At 59.2% G+C, this 23,275-nt stretch overlaps 1 protein-coding gene across 5 annotated transcripts in view; it reads left to right on the top strand.

Annotated features, from left to right (window-relative positions):
- RGS3 (regulator of G protein signaling 3) overlaps positions 1–20,160 on the top strand; it is a 77,110-nt gene extending 56,950 nt beyond the window's left edge. For 3 of the 5 annotated variants that reach the window (XM_053962126.1, XM_053962127.1, XM_053962128.1), the window contains 6 exons: positions 9,023–9,673; positions 13,137–13,210; positions 17,022–17,123; positions 17,948–18,009; positions 18,637–18,803; positions 18,893–20,160. In XM_053962126.1, coding sequence (XP_053818101.1) covers positions 9,023–9,673; positions 13,137–13,210; positions 17,022–17,123; positions 17,948–18,009; positions 18,637–18,803; positions 18,893–19,078 — 1,242 coding nt within the window. In that variant the 3' untranslated portion in view covers positions 19,079–20,160. Of the gene's footprint in view, positions 1–9,022; positions 9,674–13,136; positions 13,211–14,103; positions 14,407–16,353; positions 16,931–17,021; positions 17,124–17,947; positions 18,010–18,636; positions 18,804–18,892 lie in introns of those variants that run through there. The other 2 variants (XM_053962130.1, XM_053962129.1) reach the window with 2 other exon arrangements.
- Positions 20,161–23,275: the final 3,115 nt, after the last annotated feature.

The following is a 23,275-nucleotide window of genomic DNA, read 5'->3' on the forward strand; positions in this document are numbered from 1 at the left end:
TGGGCTGGGGAAACTCATTGCTGAGGACAGCCAAAGGCTCCGTGGGTCTGTGAGGCTGTGGGGCCAGAGATGCTCTTCGTCTCTGAGTCAGGCTCCGGTTCAGCTCTGGCCACTTAAAAATCTGGAGGAAGCTGTCCCTTCTTGAACAGAGTCATGGAACTGCAGACTGGTTTGGGTTGGAAGGAATCTTTAAAATCATCCAGTTCTACCCCTCTGCCATGGGCAGGGACACCTTCCACTATCCCAGGCTGCTCCAAGCCCTGTCCAGCCTGACTGTAGACACTTCCAGGGATCCAGGGGCAGCCACAGCTTCTCTGGGCACCCTGTGCTGGGGTCCCCGCACCTCTATAGTAAAGAACTTTTTCCTAATATCTGATCTAACCCTTCCTTCAGCTTAAGGCCATTCCCCTGTGTCCTGTCACTTCAGGACCTTGTCCAAAGTCCCTCTCCAGCTCTCTTGGAACCCCATTAAAAACTGGAAGGGGCTCTAAGTTCTCCCCAGAACCTTCTCTTCTCCAGGCTGAGCAGTTGCACATCAGTTGGCTTCCAGCCTTCATTGCAAGGACACGTCCCAAGGCCCCAGGGAGCTGGGGTGTGCCTGTGGGGCTGGATGGGATCCTGGGCTGGGGTGCTGATCCATTTGTCACCTCCCCTGAGCTCTGGGTCACTGAACCTTGGCTCCCCTGGCCTCGCTGCCCAGCCCTGAGGCTCTTGGTACCGTTCCTGGTGGCACCGAGGCCCCAGGGGCTCCCAGCTGGCCCCCAGCGCCGGAGGCACAGGCAGGAGGAGTGGAGCTGATGCCACAGCTCCCCCGTGTTTGTTCGTTTGCTCCTTTGCCGTGAGCAGAGCCGAGCTGTCCCCTCCACAGACAGCAGCTCCCGTTTCTCTGGGAGATTTCTCCCAGCCAGCCCGCACCCCCTCGCCCCCCCCAGCAAGGCCGGGTGTGAGCAGCTGCCAACACTTCCATCATGGCCAGAGGCAGTTTTAAGCCCTGGATGGGCTGTTCCTGGTCGATCCCCAGAAGGGCTGGTAAGAGGGAAAGTGCTGGCAGGAGCGGCGCCAGCAGCCCGGGCGGGCTGAGAGGGGTGAGATCATTGCAGAGGGTGGTCAGAGGCACAGGCTGAGTGCTCTGAGCCAGCGCTGCTGTGATTTAATGAAGGTGCTGCAAGTACTTTGTTGCAGCTTGTCAGGCTGGAGGCCTGCTCTCCTGTGCCCAAACACCTCCTGCCTCGGGTGGCTGCTCCTTCTCTTCCCTCCGAGCATGGCTCAGACTGTGAGCATGTGGCTGGGCAGCTTCTGAAGTCAAGTTCAAGTAACTCCATGGGAAAGTTACCCAAACACTGATATCTCTGCAGAGTCAAAGGATCTAATGAAAATTCCAGGGGGCTTTGGGTGGTGATGCCCAGAATGGTGTGGGACTGGTAGGGACAGCTTCATCCTGCCCCCATGGCACCCTGGCCCTCCACGAGGCTTGGTGTCCTGCCCTGAACGAGCACCTGCCAGCACCACTGCACGAGGGCTGTGTGTGGCTTTGGAGCCACCAGTGTTGGGTTTGGGACCATTTGGGATTCCTCCCTCCTGTGTGTGGCTCTGGCCATGGCCCTGTTGGAGGCAGTCACAGCAGAGCTGCTCTGCCAGGTCCTCTCCTCCTGGTGGATGTTTCCTTCCAGTGGTTTCTGCTGGCAGCAGGAACAGCTTCCTGCACCAACCGCGTGCTCCTGTGTGTGGTGTTGGGATGAGTCCTTCCCAGTGGATCTGCAGTGGCTGAATGCATCAGGCTCTGGTTGTCACCTCATCCTGCCCAGGGGACAGAGCTCTGCCCTGCCCATAAAGCTGCAGAGATTCCCCTGCGGAGCAGCACCAAAGAGAAAGGGTTCTGTGGGCTGAGTGGCAGTGACAGGATCTACTCCTTCCTCCCCCTTTCCCACCACTCTGGATTTTTACTGCCAGGGATATTTATGACCCAGACATCATCTCACTGCTCCGGGTCCCCGGCACCTGCCCTGCAGTGATGAAGCTGCAGGCAGCAGATGGAGCCCGGCTCTGGAGCTGTATTCCTATCCCAAAGGGCACAGAGCAGTGGGTGTGGGCAGGCTGGGGTGGTGGCTGGGTCATTCCTCACTGAGAGGGGCCAGGGACATCCATGTACCCCCAGTGTGGTGACATCCTGTGCCCCACAAACCTGCAGCCAGCCAGGTGGCCTCAGAGAGGGAACAGGCACAAACCCCGCCAGGCCCAGCTCCCTTCAGCAGTTCAGGCAGGATGGGAGCTGGGCACAGCTGTGAGGGTGGCTGTGCCAAGTCGCTGCTGTCCATGGTGACCACGTGTAGCTGAGCTCAGCTCTGTGTCCAGTGAGACCAGGGAGCTTCCACTTTTCCTGTGCCACTGCAAAGCTGTGGCTACCTGTGAGGCAGAGGAGGCAGCACAGTCCTGCTCCACCCTAGGAGCATTCACGTGGCTGCAGCTGGCTGAGCAGAGGGACATGTGTGTGCCCAAGGTCCGTACTGGAGGAGAGCTGAGCTCGGACTGTCACTGCGGCAGCGAGGACTCGCCAGTGAACGGTGGCTGTGGGGCAGATAAAACCAGCACGTGTCTGAGAGTGGCTGTGCACACACCCCTCACTGTACTCTCTCTCTGGAACCATCAGGACACTTTCCTGTCTTGGTCAGTGAAGTGGAATCCCAGCAGGAGCAATGCCCAGCCAAGACAGTGGGGTCCCCAGCCCCGTGTGCATGGGGGTGCCACGAGAGGGCCCTGGCCTTGAAGGAGAAGAGGAGAGGCAGATGTCATGCGTGGGCTGTCCCCTGGATGGACACCATCCACCATCCTACCTGTTTATTCTCCCTGTCCCTGCCCACTAGGGTCGAGCCGCTCTCAGAGGTTGAGATGCAAAGGGCAGAGCACCCCATTGCAGAGCATCTCCCACTTCAGAGCCGCCACTGTGCCACAGAAAACAGTTTGGGGGAAAAAAACCCACGAACAGCGAACTTGCAGCAGAATTTCCTTAAGCAGGAAGCACCGGGATCTCTGCGCTCGGTGTCGCCGGGGGCAGGACAGGGCAGGAGAAGGGGAGCGCGGCGGCTCGCAGGGAGATGCATGGCCCTTCCTCAGGGCACGGCGGCCGTCCGCTGCTGTCAAGCAGCTAACAGCACCTCCAGGGAGAGCCGGCAGAGCCATAAATAGCACGAGGGGCACGAGTGAGCCGCGTCTGGGGGAGGCTGGGGCGGTTTCAGCCGCCGCTTGACACGGACATTCATAAGGGCAGGGCAGAGCCGGAGCGCTGCGCCAGCAGCAGCCGAGCGCCGCCGCGGGCACATGGCGGGGCCGGGGCTGCCGGCGGTGGTGCCGCTCGCTCGGCCCGGAGGATGCAGCTGAGAGCCCGCATTTGGTAGGTTTTACAAGCAAAGGCTGCAGCCTGAGGGCCGGACCCTGAGCTGGGCAGGATCCGGCTCAGGCTGAGGAAGCGGCGCAGGGCGTCAGGAGCGCTGATGTCCTTGGGGATCCAAGGCTCCGCTCCCTGCCCTGCTCTCTCCTGGGGGACCTGTGGCTCCTGCACAACTCATTTGCCACCAGGCTGGGCTTGAGGGTTGGTAAGGTGCATCCAGGGAGAGCGAGCGGGCGTTTGTAGCATGGGGACGTTTTGAGGTTCCCTCTCATATTTGGGCTGTGCACGGCTGTGCCGTGGGCAGCAGCTGGCTCTTGCTGTGGGATCAGCATTGCAATGTGCCCACAATGTGGATTTTCTGCTCCAGGACTTTTGCAGCCTTTTGGATACTGTCCCTGGACTGACACTGGGGACCAACCAGCAGGTTCAGCAGGAACTGCAGCCGTGGCACGCTCGGAATCTCGCTGGGGATGGAGGGCACCGGGCAGGGGATGGGTTGGGATCTGGAACTGGGACTGCCGGGCAGCTGCGGGTCGGGGCTGGCAGCCCGGAGCTGCGGCGGTGTCGAGTCCCTGGTGACGGCGTGGAGAGGCTTGGTCCCGGGTTGGTGGCTGACACCTTGAGCAGGTGGTGCTGCTGAGCCTGCAGCCGAGCTCCTCTCCGCGGGCGCGGGGCTGCTGCCCTCGGGTAAACGTGGGCTCCGCTTCCCGCTGAGTTTCGGGAGCGGAGCGGCCCCGGGAGCCGCAGGGCTGGGGCTGGGCAGAGCCCTGTGCGCAGCGACCGGCCGGGAATGCAGGGATGGGGATCGGGATTTGTACAGGGACCACGGGATCCTCCCGTGCTTCCTCCCCGAGGAGGGCTTCTCCTGCCAGGGCTCTGAGGCAGCCCACGGCCGGGTTTTTAGGGCGGTACAAACACCACCCTCCCATCTCCCATCTGCACCTCCACCCTCACTGCCCTGCCCCAGGCACTGCTGGCCCTGCTGTTCGGGTTCATACATCCACGCCGCTTTGGCTGTTACACTAATTGCTCGAGATCAATTATTCATTGTGCAGTAATGAAGCAGGGTGAGGACAGAAAACCTGGCTGTGCAGCGAGCTCTGGGCTCTGGCCGGCCTCGCAGAGGGTGAGGAGCAGAGCTCGGGGAATGCTCCTCGTGAGCACTTTCACAATGACTCCCACGAAGATTTTCTCAAGTTTTGGTAGTTCTGCTTTGCATTTCTGGCTTTGCTTTCTTCCCCTCAGCCCCGTGCTGTGCTTTAGATGCTGTCCCCTGTAGCTGTGAGTTTCCTTGGTTCTTAGTTGTCACTTTGAAATCCTGAGGTGCTCAACAGCCTTTCACAGTTAGAAGTTTCTGATCTGGTGGATCTGGGCAGAGTTTGTCCCATGCTAAGAACCCAAATTGTAAAATATTTTCCTTCCGCTTTAGGAAAGATCTGCTTTGGAAAGGTTGATGTTTAACTGGATGATGGGGACAGGTGAGGCATCTCAGAGCAAAGGTTTGTGAAGGGCAGCAGGAGCCAGAGAGGTTCTCTATGGGGCACAGGGAGGATGGAGCTGCCATGGTCAGGGACAGCCACAAGATCAGCTCTTCCTGCAGTCCATTCACCCCTCCTGGGTGAGAGCACAGCTGGAGCAGCACATCCCTTGCTCTCCTGCTCACATCTGTGTCCAACAGCCTGCAGGGACTTCCCTGCTTTTCTCAATCCCTGGTTTTGGCTGAGGAGGTACCCGGGTGCAGGGCAGCTCTCTGAGCTGTATTTTGCCTCCTCTTCCTCAGCATCACCACAAAAGAAAGAGAAAACCTGAGCATCCCCATCAGGAGCCAGGAAAGGGTCAATTAAATATCCCCATGGCCAGGTATTCATTGAGCCACAGTGGCTCCATGACTGAGAGGAGCAGAGGCTTTGAAATGAGAAGCTGAGAGACAAAAAAAAAAAAAATAAATCCCTGACATCCCCTTGGGAGAGCTGGCAGCACAAGGGCAAAGGCAGGGCAGGCTTCAGCTCTCAGCTGTGCTGTCTCCATGGCTGGGCTTTTCCCAGCTGGAAGTCCCAGCTGTGGGCCACCAGCAAGGCCACATTATTTAAAGAAATGCTGGAGTAGTTGAGGTTGTGCTGATGCTCATTAAAATTTCCTCTGCTGGTGAGCTGGAACAGTCCTGGATGTGAGCAGCAGCTCAGAAAAACCTGCTCGAGGTACAGACCAAGGAGAAGAGGGTTTGTAGTTCTTCTGCCCTGTCTTGGTTTCAATAAAACTTTAAAAACTTGAAAAATCTTAAGGTTTGAGATAGTGAGTGATCCTTGATGGCAAAGAGAACCCAAGGAGTGGGTAACAGGTGCAAGGTTTGAGGATGTTGGAGTAGGCAGGGCAGTGTTGCCTATTTTGGAGTGTGTTGATATTTGTTTAATGAGGAGATCATTCTTAGGAACTCTCTTGATGTTTCTCTGGTCTCAGACCTATCATCCTCCTTCCCTAAAATGACCCCAGAGAGCCATCCTGGGCTTCAGAGGCAGCTCTTGCTTCTGCTTTCTCTTCCCCTTCTCAGGAAATGCTGCCTTGGCCTCTCAGCCTGAGACAGAAGCTGGAAGAGTGAAGTGTGAGATCCTCCAGGGCGGATGGAGTAAATCTCCTCAGTCCCTCGATCTGCCCGGATGCAGACAGGGAAACCCAGATGCTGGGAATGGCAAAACCACTTTGTTGATGCAGGGGAAGATGCGGGTGGTGAAAAAAGGGAAATCTGCACATGAAGGTCAGGGACACCCAGATGCTGAGAGCAGTGGGACCAAGGCATTGAGAATGGAGAAATCCAGATGTTGGCTGGTGGCTCCTGAGCTGCTGCTGCTGCAGTGAGAGCATGGAATGTTTTGGGTGAATCTGTGAGGTGGAAGGACAGCACCTCCTTCAGACAGCAGCAGCACTGCCTCCACTGCTGCCTCCTCCAGCAGCCCCTTGGCCACATGAAGTGGTGAGAAGGTGTCAGCCCCCCTCAGGTACTGGAAAAGCTGCTCACTGGCTCCAGGGAGAGTTCAGAGCCCCTTCCAGGGCCTAAAGGGGCTCCAGGATAGCTGGAGAGGGAATTTGGACAAGGGCCTGGAGTCACAGGACAAGGGGGAACAGCTTCCCACTGCCAGAGGGCAGGGATGGATGGGATACTTGGAAGGAATTCCTGGCTGTGAGGGTGGGCAGGCCCTGGCACAGGGTGCCCAGAGCAGCTGTGGCTGCCCCTGGATCCCTGGTAGTGTCCAAGGGCAGGTTGGCTGGGCTTGGAGCAGCCTGGGATAGTGGATCCCATGGAAAGGGGTGGGATAGGATAGGTTTTAGGTCCTTTCCAACCCAAACCGTTCTGTGAGTCTATGAAACCTGGTCACATCCCATCCTTGAGGTCCCAAGTCAGATTTCGGCAGCAAGGTGGCCTTGGCTTTGTGCTGATGAAGTCCCTGGTGCCTCCAGCCAGGAGCAGGTCTGTGGGCTGGCAGTGATGGCATTGCTGTCTCTCCCCAGCCCAAGTGATGCTGAGCAGAGCTCAGCCGTGTGCAGACAGGATTTCACAGCCCTGGTGATGCTCTCAGCCCGAGACGGAACCGACCCTCGCTCATGGTGAGGCTGCTGCTCATCCCCTCCATGCCAGAGAAGAGCAGCAGAGGCTCTGATTGAATTAGTGCAAGGATTTAATTTAATCCCCAAATGTCTCTCATTTTAAAGAAGCCTGTTCATTTCCTTCTAGGACCTTATCAGATGCAGGCACCCAGCACCGTGAGCAGAAGGACTGGGCAGATAGGCAGTGTTGGGGGGGGGGGGCTGTGTGGGTTTTTCCTCTAATTATCTCATGAGATAATGATGACAGTGATTGCAAGACAAATAAAACATCAGCAGCATCTCTGAGGCACACGCTGGTGCAAATGGCAGCCTGGCGGGGAGGGCTGGGAACATTCCTTTCTTACAAGGAATTATTGTGTAATTTCACCCCAAGGGTGGGTGAAAGGAGCATTTGCTTTGTGCCTGACACCAAATCCAGCTGTTTCATGGACAGAGCGATGTATGAAGGGACCAAGCACAATGTGGTCTCTGAATTTTTGTCTTCAGACTCACTGGGGGAGTTCAGGTGATGCTGAATTGCTGCTGAGGTGAGCCAGGCTGGGTGGGACAGAGCTGGTGCTCTCTGTGCTGCAGGTGACACCAGGACCCTTTGGGTGTGATAAACCAGGACAAGGCACAGCTTGGGCTCCTGCCCAGCTGGCTGTGGCACTGATCTCCAGCATCTTCCTGGAACCTGTCCAGCTCTTTGCCTCCTGAGCTCAGGCAGGTGCTGCCATGTCTGTGCTGTCCCCTCTGTGCACAGGGGGCTCACACCCCCCGGGGTGTTTCCTGGAGGTGACAGCAGCTTCTGCAGCCCAACAACTGCCTGGGGATGTCCAGGGGTGGTTATCACCTCTGTGCTCTGGGGGATGAGGGTGTCCAGCAGCAGGGTGGCTCTCCCAGGGGTGCTGTCACAGGCTGGGACCTCCATGGGGATACAGCCTCTGTCCACTCTATGGGTGCCTCTTCCCAATGGGATGTGAGGCTGGATGGGTTGACTCCTGGGGCTGCTACCCTTTTTGAAGCTGAAATCAATTTATACAGAGGGGATGTCTTTGATAACTCTAGCTCTCTGGTTGTCACTGGGTTTGTGAAAATGCTTGGATTTCAGCTGGGGATACAGTGACTTCTTTCCTGGGTGACTTGTTAGCTGGGGGTGGTCCTGTGGAATAATCCCTGCCCCAGGATCTGTGTAGGAGGGAATTGCTTCCTAAAGAGAGGATTTTCTCTCCTTTGGTCTTTTTTTTTTTTTTTTCCCTGCTGGGCTGGTTTTTCCTCTTTGGCTTAGACAGAAAAATCACACTGGACTCTCTGCTCTGACAAGGGAGGGCTCATTACAGACTCCCCCTGCTCACAAAAACAACCTTGGAGGTTCTTTCCCTTGGGCATTTCCCTTTGAAAGGACAGAGCTTGCTCAGCCCTTCCCCAGCTGCAAAGAAACCTGAAAAAACCTGCCCCAAAGGCTTAAAGCCCCTCAGAGGCTGGCAGGAGTGGCTGTGGTTTTGTAGGGCTTGCCCAGAGCTACGGGCTGAGCTGGGGCCATCCAGGGATGGGCAGAGCCCGGCGCTTCCCTTTGGCATTTGTTAACGCGGTGCAGGAGGCGCCAGAGCTGCTGGACGAGCTGCTGGGTTTCTCTGCAGCCCGTGGGGGAAATCCCTGCAGGGCAGCAGCTCGCAGCAGCCGTCGGGGTGAGGATGCTGTCACGGCTCTGCCTCTGCGGCTGGAGCCGAGCCGGCACCCTGGGATTCCCCAAAACCCACCGGTGCTGCCGGCTGCTGGAGAGGGCAGCTGAGTGCCACCATTCCACTCCTGCCAGCTGGGGAACCTGGTGTTCCAGGGCTCAGGAGCAGGACCGGGTGCTGACAGAGCAATGGGTGACTTGGCACCACCTGGGGACGTGGGGACGATGCCATCCCACCCCACCAGAGCACTGTTAGCGTTGTACAAATCAGTGCCAGCCTTGTAGGTGGGGTGTGGGGAGGTGAAAGGCTTCCCAGGAAGGTGGCCAGAGAGATCTGGGGTGCTTCTGCTTTCATCCTCCTTTATCTTCTCTGGCAGATGCTGGAGACGGACGCCGAGAAGCCGGGGCAGATGCACTCGGAGGATGGGAAGGCAGCAGTGGGTGATGCCCCTCTGGCTGCCAAGGCAGCGGCTCTGGCCGAGCCCTGGGACACTCTGGGGGCCACCCAGGCTCCTCTCCTGGCGGAAAAGCAGCTGGTGGCCACCGCAAAGGGAGAGGAGCAGTCCAGCTCCCTGCCAGCCTTTGTCATCCCCGAGCTGCGGCTGGACAGCACCTTCAGCCAGAGCGCGGCGGGCACGGCGGGCAGCGGCACGGACGGCGAGGACGAGGAGGAGGGTGAGGAGGAAGATGAGGATGAGGAGAATGAGGAGGAGGAGGAGGACAGCGACGAGCAGTACCTGGACAGGAACGAGCTGAAGCGCAGCAGCATGATCGAGACATCGGGCGGGCAGCCCGGCTACTCCCTGAGCGTGCAGGGCTCCCTGCGGCGCCGCACGCACAGCGAGGGCAGCCTCCTGCAGGAGGCCAAGGGCCACTGCTTCACCTCCGACACCACCCTCAACTGCTCCGACAGCCAGGGCGCCGCCGCGCACTGGGCACTGCCCTCCCCCAGGACCCTCAAGAAAGAGCTCGTCAAAAACGGCGGCTCCATCCACCAGCTGACGCTGCTCTTCTCGGGCCACAGGAAGGTACGTGAGCCACGGCTGGCCGTGCTGCTGGGACAGCTCCTGGGCTGGAGGTGTCCTGCCACGTGGCCCCTGTCTCCATGACCATGGCAAAGCTCCCTTCTGAGCGCTCAGGAGGGTCCCTGGCCCTGGCAGCCGGCTCTGGAGGTGTCAGCACCCGGGGCACGGCACCCAGAGCAGCGTGCTGGGGCCGTGGGTGGCACTGCCACCGCTGCACCCACGGCCTGCAGGGCCCACGGCCTGGGCAGTGCTGTCTGCTGGGACTGCTGGTGGCAGAGGTGCACCTGGGGACCTGGACTTGCACAGGGCTGCTCCCAGCAGTGGGGAGAATCCCTGGTGACAGTCCCCAGTGTGCAGAGGGTGCCAGGAGCAGTGTAACCCTCTGCCCCACCGGCCTTCTGCAGGACTTTGACCACTGTGGGGGTCCATCTCATGGAAAAGCTGTGCTCAGCAGTGATGTGTGACCCCACCATGCAGGAGGAGCAGCAGAGGCTGTGCTGAGGCAGCTCTGCCCAAGACTGGGGGCGTGCAATCCCAGGGGTCTGGGGTGCTCCCTGAGCCCTCAGAGCAGAGCTGGCCCTGGCTGCATGGTGTAGGAAGGAGCTGCCAGTGTAGAGATCATTCATGGGAAGTGCTGCTGTTCCCATTCCCATCCTCCCCAGGTGGCCCTGGCAGGGTGCTGAGAGTGGCCCCTGGCCCCATACCCTGCTCCGCCCCATCCTCAGCTCTGGGTGCTTCTTGGGGCTCTGGTGCTCAGCACAGGACTGCAGTGCAGTGCTCAGGGTCGTGTTCCCAGCTCAGAATCTCGTTTCACAGCTCAGGACCACGTCCTGCTGCTTGGGACCACCTTCCAGGGCCACATTCTGCTCCAGAGCAATGGGCTCCTTGGCAGGAGAGGCTGCTGCAGACCCTGGGGTTAAACCCATGCTGGGGTTAAACCTACGCTGGGTTAACCCTTCTGCCATGCTGCTTGAAAAACCACCCTGATGCTGTTTCCTGGAGGAATTTTTGGGCTCAGAGTCCCTGATCAGCTGGTGAGGGTTACACACTGCTGGGATGGGGCTGCTGTCTGCAGGGGAGTCCAAACTCTCCTGGAGACTGAGGCCAGCAATTGTGTGCGGGAGGAGATGGAGGGTTCAGACCCGCCCTATCCCCGCTAAAGAAAAGCCGCCCTTGTGCCAGGGACACGTGCGAGGGAGGCGGTGACAGCCTCAGCAGCCTCAGCAGCGGCTGAGAGCGTCCCGTGAGCAGTGCCCTGCAGGAGAGCTCACAGTGCCGCTGTGTGTGCAGCCCCGAGCCTGCAGCCCCGAGTCTGCAGCCCTGCAGCCCTGCAGCGCTGCCCGAGCTGGGTGTGCTGTGTGTCCCCGCCGGGTATCCCGGATCGTGCTCCCCCCTGCCCCGGAGCCGCCAGCTGCGCTTCCTGCTCTCATCTGGGGGGATGCTTTCCCGCAGAGGTGAACGCAGCTCCTCCTGCGTTAAACTGTTCTGGTGCACATTAGACTGGGATTTTTGGGGCAGGGATTGGGCAGCCTGTGCTGGTGGAGAGTGCAGTGTGGTGGCTGCACCTCCTGCAGCTCCCAATTCCAAGCCTGCAGCAGCTCTGGCTGCCTGGAGCCTAAATCCCTGCCTGTGTGTTCTCCTGGGCACCCCTGCCTGTTCCTACTGCCCTGCTCCCTGCTCACATCACCCGGCTCCCACCACCCCATTTCCACTGCTCTGCTCCCATTTCCCTGTTCCCACTGCTCTGATCCCATTGCCCTGATCCCTGTTCCCACTGCCCTGCTCCCACTGCCCCATTCCAACTATTCTATTCCCATTGCCCTGCTCCCACCACCCCATTTCCATTGCCCTATTGCCATTTCCCTGTTCCCACTGCTTTGCTCCCATTGCCCCACCCACTGCCCTGTTTCCACTGCCCCATTCCCATTGCCCCGTTCCTACTGCTCTGCACCTACCACCCCATTCCCACTGCCCTGTTCCCACTGCCTGGTCCCCACTGCCCCATTCCCACCGTACTCCCATTGTCCCATCCCCCTTGCCCTGCCTCTCCAGCTGCCTGTGGAGGGTGTGCAGCAGTCAGGGAAGCCAGACACGGGGCTGAGCCACTGTGGGACTGGGCTACTGCCACCCCCTGCCTACACTTTGGAAGCTCTTTTATTGGTCTGTGCCCTTGAATAGTTCAATGAAACCTCTGAGCTTTTTGGAGCAGGACACTGATGCACAATTCCCACAGGGAATTCCCCCACTGGCAACACCTGCACCGGGCGGCCTCGGCTGCAGGGCCATCACACCCATCAACGTTCTTGGTCATTTTCCCATCTGGGAGTGTTTCAGAGGGGCTCATTCCACAGCCTCTTTTAACACCATCGTGCCCGGCGTGCCTCCCCGTCCCCCCTTCCCGCGGTGGGGCTGGGAGCTGGTTGTTTTACTGGGCATGGTGGGGAGCGCTGGGACTCCTCGGGAGAGCTCTGCCGCTGCCTTTTGTCCCCGAGCACGGAGCCTCTCCGGACAATGGCAGGAAGCCCCGGCCAGCCCGTCTGCCGGGGCCGGAGCGGCCCGGGGAAGGTGCTCGGCGAGGGCCGCATTGTTCGGGGCCGATAAACTCCGGAAAGCCGGGCGCAGAATGGAAGGAAGTGTCCGGAACCTCGGGCCCGGGGCTGCGGGGCTGAGCACAGCGTTCCCACGGCCCGGCCGCGGGGTGATGATCCTGGAAAGCGCCTGACAGCCCCGGGAGCACGGGATGAGCTGGCGGTGGTCGGGTGGGTGTGGGGGGGCGGGATGCAGGGCCGGCCGTGAGCATCTGCAGCGTGCAGGAATGGATGGAATGCTAAAGACCCCGAGCTACGGTGATCCCGCGGGTCTCCCTGCCTGATGCCAGGCTTTGTGGCTGCCCTGAGCTCATGGTACATCCCAGATCCCCTTGGTTTGTCCAGGTTGCCCTGGAGCAGTGGTCAGAGAGCAGACTTGTAAACTGCAATGATATGATTCAATTACAGCTGAACTGCTCTGATTTCTCATGCCCGGGGACTGCTGGGAACTCCTGATTGATTTTGGGTGCCCAACCTAGTTCTGGGGGGCTCTTTGGGCAGTGGCAGGATCCCTGTGCCCACTCAGTGGCAGGAGTAGGAGCATCAGGAGTGGGGATGTGAATGTCCTCCCTGTAGGAGGTTCCACTGTCAGCACTTGAACCTGGAGGGTACCTGGGCCAGTGGCCCTGGAGTCTCCTTGGATGTTCTAGGAGCTCCATGGGCTGAAGGTAGCAGAGGATGAGTGGGGGCAGGGAGATTCTGGTGTCAGGAGCTTGTCCCATGTCGCTGCCATCATGAGAAAGGGGCCCTGTGGGTCCTGTGGGTCTGGGCTGTGTGCTGTGGGGACGTGGGGATGCTGGCCCTGCTGGTTGGTGACAGAATGACACCGTGGGCACGTCCTGGTGTGATGACAGACACTGTTTTTCTGTTCCCCCCAGCTGAGTGGAGCAGACCCTGAGTGCAGCTGTGATGAAGGGGACGAGACCTCCCGCAAGAAACGCAGCAAGAGCCTGTAAGTGTCACATCAGGGGTGGCATCGGGGAGTGCCAGGGCTGTTTGTGGGGCCAGACACCTCGGCCTAGCCCTGCTGGTACCCGGAGCCCTCAGGATCCCCATCTTCCCCCTGACTTTTTCCAGCAGCAAAGCCATGAACTGGGTTCTCACTTCAGATGGAATTGTTTCCAGGGAGGGTGGTGGGGTGTGCTGGGGGCACTGCCCAGCCCAGCTGGGAGCACCCCTTTCCATCGTGCCCAGACAGGGTGAAGACACTGGCTCTTGGGAAAAACAGCTTGCCTGGGTTCAGGGAGAGGACATGCAAGCAGTGAAATCTGAGCTGGGGGCCTCCTTCCCGCTGGCCCCATGCCGGGAGGAGGAATGGGGAGGTGGAATGGGGAGGTTTCGCACCGCGGGTCAGGCTCAGCCTCAGCGCATCCGCGGCAGCGCAGTGGGAGCGGGGACCGCGGGGACCTCCGGGGGACACCGGCAGCCCTCTGCTGCTCCCGGTAAGGCTTTGGGGTGCCAAAAAGTGGGTGCAAGCAAGGACAAGGCAGCCGTGGCCTTTGCTGTCCTCAAACACAGCTGCAGCCGAGGGGGGCAGGTGCACGAGTGAGGACGCTCGGGAGAGAACTCCTCTGGAACGCGGACCCGGCCGGTGCCAGGGCCACGGGGATGTCCGCGGCTGTGTGCCCCGTGCCCTGCGCCACGTGTGCCGGGCGGGTGGAGGAGCCACACGTGGTTGGAATGGCTCAGGGTGCGAGGGGGGCTGCGCACGCAGCTGCCCGGCCTCGCCGGCTGTGCCAGCGAGTGGCACTGTCGGCCCGCGCTGTCTCATCGCTGCCGCCTATTTTTAGCTCTCTTTATTATTCTACCCCTCCAACACTGGAAATGAAAACGAAGCCCTTGCAGCAGGGACGTCCCCCCGGCCGCGTGGCAGCGCTGGGGGAGCGGGGCTGGCGGGGGAGGCTGGGCCCCCCCGGCGCGGCGGGGTCAGGGGCGGTTGCGGAGAGGGCTCTGCGCTCACCTTGAGCCGGCGGGGGATGCTCCGGGGAGCTCTTGGCAGCGCCATTGGCTGCGCGGCGCGGTCCCAGCCGGCTCCGGGACTATTTATGGGGCGGGGGCCGCGGGTCGGCACTCGCTCCTCTCCCGGCACACGCTGCCGGCCTCGATGTACCACGCCATGGTGGACTTTTCCGAAAAATACCTGGAAAGGTAGGACACCCAGCATCCTGCCAGGAAGGGGGATGTGCTGCCCAGGGGATGGTTTGGAAGCAGCGTGGGGTGATGGTGCTGGGCCTCGTGGCCATGCTGGGGTGCTGGGGCAGATGGCTTTATAGAGGCAACTCCGGAGTGAAATCAGCAATTATTTTGTGGAATTATTTTTGCTGTGGCATTTATTGTGCCGTGTGGCCGCAGCTGGGGGCTGTGCCTGCCCATGGCTGTCACAGCCTGGGTTGGTGTCACTTCTTCTTTGCAAGGGTGTGCAAGAGGAGCAGCATGTGGAAGTTGGGGAGCTTCCTTAGGAGGTGCTTGCCTGGTGTGGGACAGCTGGAAAATCCACCCAGGAGCCAGGATCACCTGCCTGGTGTGTTCCAGCTGGCCTGCTACGCAGGGCTGTGCTGTGGAGGCGGCGACCCTCCTGTGTCACACAAGGGGTGTTCAGTGCTCTTCCAGCCCTGCCAGGCACCAACTGCTGCCCTGCTAAACTGGGAACACTGCTGAAATTGCTGCTCGAGGCTGTGTGGGGTGGCTCATCCCGTGCGCTGGTGGGTCCCAGCTGCCGGCGGCGCTGGCGGCACAGCGATGGGAGGCAGATGGTGTTTGGATCGTGAGGCTCCATGTTTGGATCTGCTTTTCCCACATTAGCGGGTGCCTGGCAGCAGCGGGACGTGTGTCCTGCTGGCATCACAGTCCAGGGGGTGTGAAGGCAGTGAAACTGTCCGTGTCCATGAGGGTATGGATGGCACCAGGGACTGGGGGGAGCAATTGCACTCAACAGTCATTCTGTGGCTCATTGGACTGAGCCCTGGGCTTGTTGCACTTATTTTATTTTCCCCGTGGTTGCCGTGTTTTACCCTCCTCGGACTGGAGAGAGCTGTGGGTCTGGAGAACATCACCTGGGGTGGGGTGGTGCATCTGTGCCCTGAATCCCTCCTGTACCCCTCATGTCCCTGGGCATGGCTTGGCAAGGTAGAGGTGGCATCTCTGAGCATCCTTACTGTGCGACCTGTGGCAGATCCTGTAACATTAAATTTGCAGAATCAGAAAGAACAGGAAGTGAAAACTGAAGCCACTTGCTTAATGAGATGGTGTCAGATAAGGAGCTTCAGATTTAGAGGGCAGAGTCCATGCGTGTTGAAAAAAGACTGATGCTCTTAAGTTTTGATAAATACATTATATTCATAGGCAGTGAAACACTGTCTATGTGCACGTCATGATAAGATCGAGGAGAGGTATTTTAAATTGAAGAAATTAAAAACACAGATGGAAGCTGTAATTCTTTCCAGTTATAAGGGTTCCAGCCACATGCAGTTAAGATAGCATTATACTTGCTTTTTAATGAGTATCAGTGATCAGTACCACTAGGAGAAGACTGCCAGAAAAGGGAGTGAGAAGCAAGGCCCGAGCGCTAAAACTTGTCACCGTTGCAGTTTTTGGGGTTTTTGGGCGGTGTTTGGCACCGGTCCCCACGGTGTCCGGGTGCAGTGACCGCGCGCTGCCGCGCGGGGGCAGCACCGCCCGTCCCATCCCTGCCCGTGCCTGCTCCGGGCGGGGGGGGGGGGGGGCTCCTTTTCCCATGGCGCTTCCCAAAAATCTGTACAACTTTGTGTTGCTGGCAGCTCCCTGGAGCAACCGCGAGCCCCATGGCCGTGTGTCCGTGAGTCTGTCTGTCCAGGGATGCTGGAGCGAGGGGACCCGTGTGCGAGGGGACCCGTGCGCGGGTGGGTGTCTTTGCCCCAGTGCCCTGCGCTGCCAATCCCGGCCACCCCCTTACGGAAATGTCCCCAGGCCATGCCCCACACGGGCTGGCACCGCAGACGTGTGAACACCCGTGCATGTGTGGGTGCCCACGCAGGGGGGACACAGGGCAGCGCAGTCCCCGCTCTGCTCCTCAGCCCGCTCCGCCCCGCCGCCGGCCCCGCTGCCTTCCCGGGATGCCTGCGCTCTATAAATAGCCCTCGTAAATCCTCGCAGTGATTATTTTTCCCCGCCGTCTCTTGAAAGGCCCCACTATCCGCCTCGGCGCTGATTTTTCCACCTTTCCTCAAGTTACCCCAGCAACGGCAGAGCCGTCCCAAACAGCGGCCGAGCTGACACAGCCTTTACTCACTCGCATGCTCCGGGCCGCCCCACGCCGCATTTAAAGCTCTCCGCGCTGAGCCCTCCCACTTCCCGTTCCGCGCTGGCCGCTGCGGCAGGAGCGCGCCTCGGGGCGGGCGGCAGAGCGCCCGAGCGTCCCCGCCGTGCCCGCCGCTCGGGCTGTCCCCGCCGCTCGGGCTGTCCCCGCCGCTCCGGCTGGCCCCACCGTGCCCGCCGCTCGGGCTGTCCCCGCCGCTCGGGCTGTCCCCGCCGTGCCCGCCGCTCGGGCTGTCCCCGCCGCTCGGGCCGTCCCCGCTGCCATGCCCTTCTTCCGCGACCTGTCCAAGCCGCAGCCGCTGGAGTTCCACGCGGAGATGCTGCTGGCGGTGCAGAGGCCGCACACGGGCAGCCTGCAGCGCCGGCACACCATGAAGGAGTAGGTGGTGGGCGCGGGGCGCGCTGCGGGAGGGTCCCCGCGGGGCTGGGGGTCCCCTCACCCGCCCGCTCACACTCGCTCTTCTCTCTAGAGCCAAGGACATGAAGAACCGCCTGGGGATTTTTCGGCGGCGGAACGAGTCCCCCGGAGCCAACCCTTCGGGCAAGCTGGACAAAGTGCTCAAATCGCTCAAGTAGGTACTGCGAGCGGGCGGCGTGGGGATGGGGACCGTGGGGATGGGGACCGTGGGGGCTTGGGGACAAGCTGTGGTCTGGAGCTCCTCACCTCCAGGGAGTCTGTATTCACCCCGTTTGGGGAAGTTGTGGACAATGTTTTTGTGTCTGGAGGAACGTTAAAAATATTTTTTTGGCTGAAAATCTTCTGCTGGAGGGTGAGAGGTCCTGCCTGCACAGTGGCACCGCAGCAGCTTGGGCTGGAAATTTACCTGACAACAGCGTTCTCCCAGTGCCTGTCTATGGAACTTTAACTGGCCAGAGGATGGTTTGAAAAACCACTTTGCTCTGGAGATGCTCCAGCAGCTGGAGACAAGCCCTCCCTGCTCTTGCTCCTGGCAGCTTTCTCTGGCTGCTTGAATGGGGCAGCTGAAATCCCACTTTTCTTCAGCTCTGCATCACCCAGGGCTTCTTCAATTCTTCCTCAGACACCCCAAGTGCCACGGCTGCCTGCACAGACCTTCTGGGGTTGGATTTTTTTCCTGCCAGCCTAAAGTCAGCAGTTTCCTTTTGGCAGAGCTGCTGTGGTGCTGCCTGATGCAGAGTCAGGCTCTGCCTTCAGCTGCTCTGCCAGTGCCAGCACCAAGGTGGGAGCCAGGGCCAGCCCCTCGGGCACACAGCGTGGCTTTATCCTCTGGAAACGTTTAGCAGGAGGCTGATTTGGGAGCTGGGAGCAGCCGTGCTGGGCTCACAGCCTGGCTTTTAATCCAATGGAAATGTTTAGCAGGCAGCAAAAGCAGCTTTTGCTGCTGAGCTTTGCCAACGTGCTGTCCTTTTTCCACAGGCCCACTCCCGAGGAAGCACTCAAGTGGGGGGACTCCCTGGAGAAGCTGCTGCTGCACAAATGTAAGTGTGTGTCCATCCCTTCCACTTGTGTTTGCTGCCAGGGGAATATCCAGACACGTGCCTGGATAAAGCTGGGATTTCCTCTGTTAATCCCTTCTGGTGTTTGGGGATGCACAAAGCCAAATTAGCTTCTCCCTTGTCTGCACCCCTCCTGCTCCTGCCTGGCTCAGGGGGGAACTTGTGGCAGGGGCCAGAGAGAGCTTCAGGTCAGGGCTGCAGCCCCCAGCTTGGGGAGGAGGCAGCAGTGGTCCATGTCTGTGCCCAGTTTGGGGCTGTGCAGAGGAACCATGGAGCAGGAGCTGCTTTAGAACATCCTGAAGATGGGAGGACAGCCCTTCTCAGGCACCCCATCCTACACCCAGCCCAGGGGATGGCCAGGGGATCCTGTCCCCACGCCAGCCCAGCCTCCCTTCAGCCTCTTGGTGCAGCAGCCGGGCTGGGGATGTGGATTCAGCTCCTGGCTGGGCTGTGCTGCCCTGGCAGTGCCATTGCTGCCTGTTTGCACAGGGAGGTTTTTCGGGCAGTGCAGGGAGGAGGTTTGGGCTGCATCTCTGCCAGAGCTGAGGGTCCTGTGGGGCTGTTCCCTGTCTGTGAGCAGGAGTAGAGCCGTGTCCGTGTCTCCCACAGACGGGCTCGCTGCCTTCAGGGCCTTCCTGCGCACCGAGTTCAGCGAGGAGAACCTGGAGTTCTGGCTGGCTTGTGAGGAGTTCAAGAAGATCAAATCCCAATCCAAGATGGTCTCCAAGGCCAAGAAGATCTTTGCTGAGTACATTGCCATCCAGTCCTGCAAGGAGGTGAGGGCTGGCTCCCACGCTGGTGTGCGGCTCCTGGCACGATGGCTGCCTGGGGAGCTGCTCACCAGCCCTGGTTCCTCTGCCCACAGGTCAACCTGGACTCCTACACACGGGAGCACACCAAGGAGAACCTGCAGAACATCACCCGCAGCTGCTTCGATCTGGCGCAGAAGAGGATTTATGGGCTCATGGAGAAGGACTCGTACCCCCGCTTCCTCCGCTCCGACCTCTACTTGGACATAATCAACCAGAAGAAAGGCAGCTCCCCACTGTAGGCCCAAGGACTGTCTCGGGGCAGGCTGGGAGCTGTGTGTTTACATGGAATTGGGCAGTGGAGGCCTTCCCAGGAGCTGGTGGGAGCTCGTTGTTCTGCTCGTGCCCCAGGCCGTTGGGACGTGGGGCAGCTGAAGGCACCGAGCTGGGGGCCCAGGGGACCGACAGGCCGAGCAGTCTGGCACTGCTGCAGCTCCCGTCCCACCATCGCTGGTACGACGCCTTCGGGGTGGCCCCGGCGTGGATTTAGCCAGGAGGGAAGCTCCCACAAGACTACTGTGAAGCACCTGCCCCAGCCATGAGCGTTGCTGGAAGGTGGAGAGTGAGCCCAGCTCGGCGACGAGGAGGAGGGGATCTCGTGCAGGGCTCTGGCAAGGGGACGGCAGCACTGACACAAACGTGGTCCTGGATTAAAGCCTTGTGAACTGGAGCAGCCCCAGGATGCTGCTGTGCTTCCCTGTGCCGTGGGGCCTGCCAGCTGCCCTGGAACGGCTCTGGCAGGAGCCTGGCGCTTCCTCGGCTCGTGGTGGGTCCCCCCGGGAGCAGCGAGAGCCGGGTCCTTGCCCTGCGCTGGAGGTGTGCAAAGCACCCCCTCCTGCCCTCATCCCTGGTTTATTTATTGCCCTCCTGTAGCTGGACACGTTGCTGTGTGATAGGAAACCCCCGTGTCCTCCCCATTCCCAAGTTACAAGTGCAATATTTGTGTGTGTCGCGGCCGAGTTCTCCGGCGGAGTGGATGCCTTTTTTCTTTTTCCAGGTGTGTAGATTTTGTAAGGTAGCAGGTTTTGTGTGCCAGACCCATTCCCTGGCAGCGGGCCGCTGGGGGAGCCTGGTGTAAATATCAATATACTGATGCCCTGACGACGGAGGGTTTGGTGATGGAGAAAAGCAACTCTGTGCAGCAGCCGCTCTCCTGACTCTGGATAACAATGCTGTGTTTGGGAAGCGGGGGTTCCTGCTGGCCCTGGCAAGGCGGGGTGCACTGCCTGCCTCCCAGTTTACAGTGCAAAGCATCTCTGCAGCTAGAAAAAATCCTACATTGTCATGGTCATAGGTAAATAAAAGGAGAATATAATTTCTTGTAGCTGGCTTTTGTTCGTGCCATGTTTGTCAGCATTGGTGGAGCTGTGCGGCCTTCGCCTCGCTGAAGAGTGTAAAATCCTATTACTGTGTGGCTAAAGAAGGGAAAATCTGATTCCGTGAATTTCTGAGCTGTTTTTTATGATGGAGCAGCTGCCAGATGCTCCTGAGGCCAGGTCTGGGTGTAGGAGCAGAGATTTGCCCAAAGCGAGATGGTTCTCAAGGCCAGCAGTCGCTGTTAAACACAGCAGGGCACAAACCTCTGAGCAGGGAAATGCCCAGTAACACCAGTGACCAGTGACCTCCTGCAGCTCCTGGTCCCTCTGGGGACACACCCAAAGCAGCAACGAAAAGCTATTCCAGATCTGTGCACAGCTTGGCAGGGCTGCTCCTCCTCAGCAAGGGCAGTGCTCTGGCGTGGGATGCAAATATTTTGTAAAGGCTGTTCAGGGTGTGTTTGGTACCTGAAGTGCCACCTGCTTGTGGTCGGCCTTGGATGGCTCAGGGATGTGACTGTGGTGTCACAGGGCCGTGCTGGGCTGTGGTGTGGCTGCCCAGAGTGCTGCTGGTGATGCCCAGGGCTGTGTGGCTGTTCCACCTGAGCACAGCTTGCCCCAGCAGGTACCATCTCTGGGGAACCGCCTGTTTTCCCTCTTCAAACAACCAGCAGGTGATGCCAGGTGGGGACACTGAGGCAGAGCTGAGGGCTCTGCTCAGGGCTTGGCTGGAGACAGCAGGGTTGGTGAGGTGGCTCTCCTGGAGATGCTGTTGGCACCCCAGGGTCAAGGTCCATGGATGGTGTCCCAGTGGTGACCCAGTCACTGACCCCAGAGCTGCTGGGACCTGGTGGGTGGGGGCACCCTCCCAGCTGCCTTCTCCAGGCCAGACCCTCCTCCTTCTCCTGGCATTGCCCAGAGCTTTCATCTCCTCTCCTTCCCAGCTGGGAGGGTTTCCCTTTGTGTCTGGACTCAACACAGATTTTCTTGCACCTCCCCCTCTCCATCTGCACTCTCCTGAGCTCCTCACTCCATCCCAAACTGTGTGTTAGGAAACTCACAGCAGGGTCCCCTCATTGCCCCTTCCCCCCATTTTTCCACATCCCCAGGCTCACTGGGACACCCACAGAGGGTCTGGGCTTGGGGGCTCTGTGGGCACTGGGCAGCTCAGTCCCTGCTGTCACCTTCTCCCTGCCCCAGTGCATCCCGTGGTGCTGGTGATGCCCAGGAGCATCCCAACCCCATAACCATGCTGGCTTTTGAGCCTACAACCTGCCTTCCCTCCAGGAGTTACCCCAGCCCAGTGAGCCAGGCAGGCAGGGAGGGCTGGAGCTGCCGTGGGATGTGTGGGGTGGGGATCTGGTGTTCGGCTTTGATCCCTGCAGGGGACAAAGGCCCCACGGGGGTGGAGAAATGAGGACTTGGGGTGACTCCCTGGAAAGATGAAATAGCCCTGGGTGAGTGGCAGGAGCTGGGTTATTGCTGTAAGAGAATTTATTGCTGGGTTCCAGGCTGGCCTGAGTCACTTGGCAAACGCCATCCCCACGTGCCTGGGGACACTCGGTTCCCTGGAGAGACAGGCTGGAAGGACCACGTGCTTTTCCCATGTTTTCCTGGGATGGCCGGTGCCCCCTGCACGGGACAGGTCTCAACATGAACTCAAATCTCCTCGTGGACTCTGTGGTGGCACTGAAGCCACAGCTTTGTCCTCTGCGTGCTGTGGGAAAAGGGCTGTGAAGCTTCTCCAAGACTTTGTGTTGCAGAGCAGAAGGTGTGAGGAGCTTGGAGCTTCTGCACGGGAACGGCTGAGGGAAGTCCCCCCTCCTGGAGGGGGTTTGTTCTGTGGGACATTGGTTGGGAAAGAGATCCAGCCCCACTGCCCTGAGGGGACACAGAGAGCTCTTACAGGGACACTGAGCTTACAGCACAGAAGAGGAGAAGAAATGTCCTTCTTTAGCACAAAATCAGATATCCAGGACAAAATCCAGTCATGCCAGGAGAAGAAATTCCTGACTTATTGACACCAATGCCACAAGCCTACGTGATGGGAATGGGAATTCTTAATTCCTAATTTGAGCCACAGCCTCAATCCAACTGGCACTGCTGGAGGGACATTCCCAAAGCAGCATTCCTGGGATCATGGGGTGTCACCTGGCTGGGCACGGCCCTGGGGGAGGAGAAGGGACATTATCTGCACTGAAGCCACCCAAGAAGGGTGACAGCAGGAGCTGCTGCCTGTCCTGGGCTCATCCCTAGGATCAGGGGTGTGGGAAGAGCTGCCTGTGGACATCGCTGGTGCTGCAGCCAAAGGAAACTTCCCAGCAGGGAAACCGGTGCCATCCAAAATAGGGAGCACCTTATCTCGGCAGATAACGAGGATTTATCTCTGGGCTAAAAATTAGTGGTTGCTGAGTTGCAAATAGTCACAACTCAGCCGTGTTTGTTGTGTGCAAACAGGGCAAAGTCCAGCCAGGTGCTCCTTGTTCATCCATGGCACAAAGCTCACCCAGCTGAAGGCAGAGCTCCACAGGAAAGGGATTTACATGGGAAAATGGGAATTATCACCAGAAAGAGCTGAAAGCTTCAAAAACTGATGTGATTCCGGGTGTGAAAAAGGTAAAATGTCCCCTTAGGTCCTAACCCCCCTAAAGTCCTGGGTTTAACATGATGGTTCCCTCACACCCTCAGGGATGAGGAGGTTGGGATGAACAAAAAGCACTTGGAGAGGTGGGAAAATGTGTCACCTGTCCCAGGTGATGGCCTTGACCCCTCAGGTGTCCCTCAGCTCAGTATTGCATCAGCTGCCTGACGTGCTGGCAGCCAGGGATGGGTGCTGGGGTCACCTGTGGTTCACAGAAGCAAAGGGAGCTCTGAATGTGGCAGCTGAAAATGCAGCTCAAGCTGCTGAGCACCTCTGGGATGAAGAGTTATTGGGAGACGGGAATGAGGAGTGTGGTCATCCCAGGTGAGCACCCACAGCACTTGGGCTGCAAGGAGCCTCATTCCAGAGCTGGCTGGAAGCAGGAGCATAAAGCTTTTCTCTTATTTCTACAGAAACAGAAGTTTGCCTTTTTTTGCAGGCGTGACCTGTGGCCCAAGACACTGCAGCACTGCTCAGCCTTT

This window comes from Vidua chalybeata, chromosome 21 (genome assembly GCF_026979565.1).
Source record: "Vidua chalybeata isolate OUT-0048 chromosome 21, bVidCha1 merged haplotype, whole genome shotgun sequence".
Lineage (NCBI taxonomy): Eukaryota > Metazoa > Chordata > Aves > Passeriformes > Viduidae > Vidua > Vidua chalybeata.